General features: G+C 57.4%; 1 protein-coding gene across 1 annotated transcript in view; it reads right to left on the bottom strand.

Moving 5' to 3' along the window:
- Positions 1–143: 143 nt before the first annotated feature.
- SLC10A4 (solute carrier family 10 member 4) overlaps positions 144–1,678 on the bottom strand; it is a 2,931-nt gene continuing 1,396 nt past the window's right edge. Inside the window, exon 2 of the mRNA XM_035897701.1 lies at positions 144–1,246. Coding sequence (XP_035753594.1) covers positions 601–1,246 — 646 coding nt within the window. The 3' untranslated portion in view covers positions 144–600. The remainder of the gene's footprint in view (positions 1,247–1,678) is intronic.

Here is a 1,678-nt window from a genome sequence, read left to right as displayed (position 1 = left end):
CGCCCCCGACGGGCCCCGGCCTTGGCGGCCCCTTCCCGTCCTCGCCGGGCATCCTCCCTCCAACCCCAGCCCGGCTCCCCGGGGCGACCAGAGAGCTTGGCCCTTAAATCACCCCCGCGGGATTAATCAGCGGGGAACACGGGTTTGGTTCAGCTTCGCCATGTATTTGCGGTGAGAACAACGAGCACGATGCTTTTACAGCGGGCGGGAGGCACGGAGGCACGCGCGCGCAAGGTGGGTGGTTTGCCCGTTCGTCCGCACTGGCACAGCGCCGCGTTGGCTTCGCCTCTGCAAAACGCCGGTCTCCTTTCCTCCTACCCACTCCTGCTGCGCTCGGGTGGGCAGCAGCCTCCTTGCCTGAAGACGTATGGTTATTTGCGTTGCAGTGATACTTCTTTGCTCTTTAAAATTTTTTTCATAAGTGTTTTTGAGGAAATACAACTGTCACAGTAATAAACACACATCACCTTGTACAATGGGAGTGGCTGGAGAAATGATGGAGGCCGGGCGGCTCCGCTTGTGCAGTGGCGAGCGCAGCCCCGGCCTGGTTGCAAGCACAACACACACCACACAGCCCCGGGTGTTGCCTCCTCATCTCGCCTAAAGCACCGTCTGCGTCGGCTCCATCTGAACGGAGTTCTGTTCCTCTGTGGCCACTGTGCCGTATGAAGTATCGGCCACCTCCTCTTCCTTCAGCTTCCTGTAGGAAATATCTGTGTCTTCCTCTTCACCGAGCGGATCTTGCTTGTAGCTGTCTTTCCCACACATCTTGTATATCAGCACAAAGAGTCCTGCTTCTGCTGACTGAAAAAGTGCGTAAAGCAAGGGAAACATGTACATGCTCCCTATCAGCTCTGGGGGGAAGGTGAGCTTTAGGATGGCGGTGCAGAGCTGGACGTTTTGGCACCCTGTTTCCAAAGACACTGTTCTCCTGCAGTGCGGGGGCATTTTAAAGACCGTGGCTAAGCCATATCCCAAGGCATACCCCGCCAGAGGCATCAGCACCGCAATGGCGTAGACAGATGCAGGAATATGTGCCATCAGATCCGGGCCCAGCATGGTCCCAGTCAGGATGAACAGGGTCACCAGAGTCACCAAGAGGGACCACAGGGAAATCTGGCAACAGATACAGACATGGATAAACAACACGGGGGTTATTAGTTTAAAAGGATAATCAGAGCAGGTGGAGACCTGGTACGAGTCTAAATCGCAAACCGTGGTTGTGCTGCCCTTCCCGCGTTTGCTTCTGGCTCAGGACTTTGGTGGTGTTTGATCATATCCCGGGAAAGGAAGGGGCTGAGATCACCCTCCATCGTTTTGCTTCAGGGTGACTTGACAGGGAACTAGAGAGCCAGGGCTTGCGCCTCGCTTTTCCTTTTGTACTTCAGCTAATTTGCTTGTGCGTTTTAAGGCAGCGTCGTGGTGCCTGCGGGTTGGCGTTGCCAGCCCTGGGTGCAGCGGGAGCGGGGAGAGAGAAGGGGATGCCGGGGAATGCCTCTGCTCCAGGGCCCGGGCTGCCTCCCGGGGCGCAGCGCCCCGCCGCCCTCCTTCCCCTGCGCTGGGGGGGTAACCTGCCCTCTCCCTCCCTTTCCGTCTCTGCCCCGCTGTGTTATTTCAAGACTGTAAGCCCTTACATTCCACCCAAGTAGTGGGCTATGCCCGTGTGAAGCCGCCCGTC

Source organism: Egretta garzetta, unplaced genomic scaffold, assembly GCF_000687185.1.
Source record: "Egretta garzetta isolate BGI_Z169 unplaced genomic scaffold, ASM68718v1 scaffold557, whole genome shotgun sequence".
Taxonomy (NCBI): Eukaryota; Metazoa; Chordata; class Aves; order Pelecaniformes; family Ardeidae; genus Egretta; species Egretta garzetta.
The sequence above is the reverse complement of the archived record's forward strand: the minus strand, read 5'-3'. Positions and strand labels throughout refer to the sequence as shown.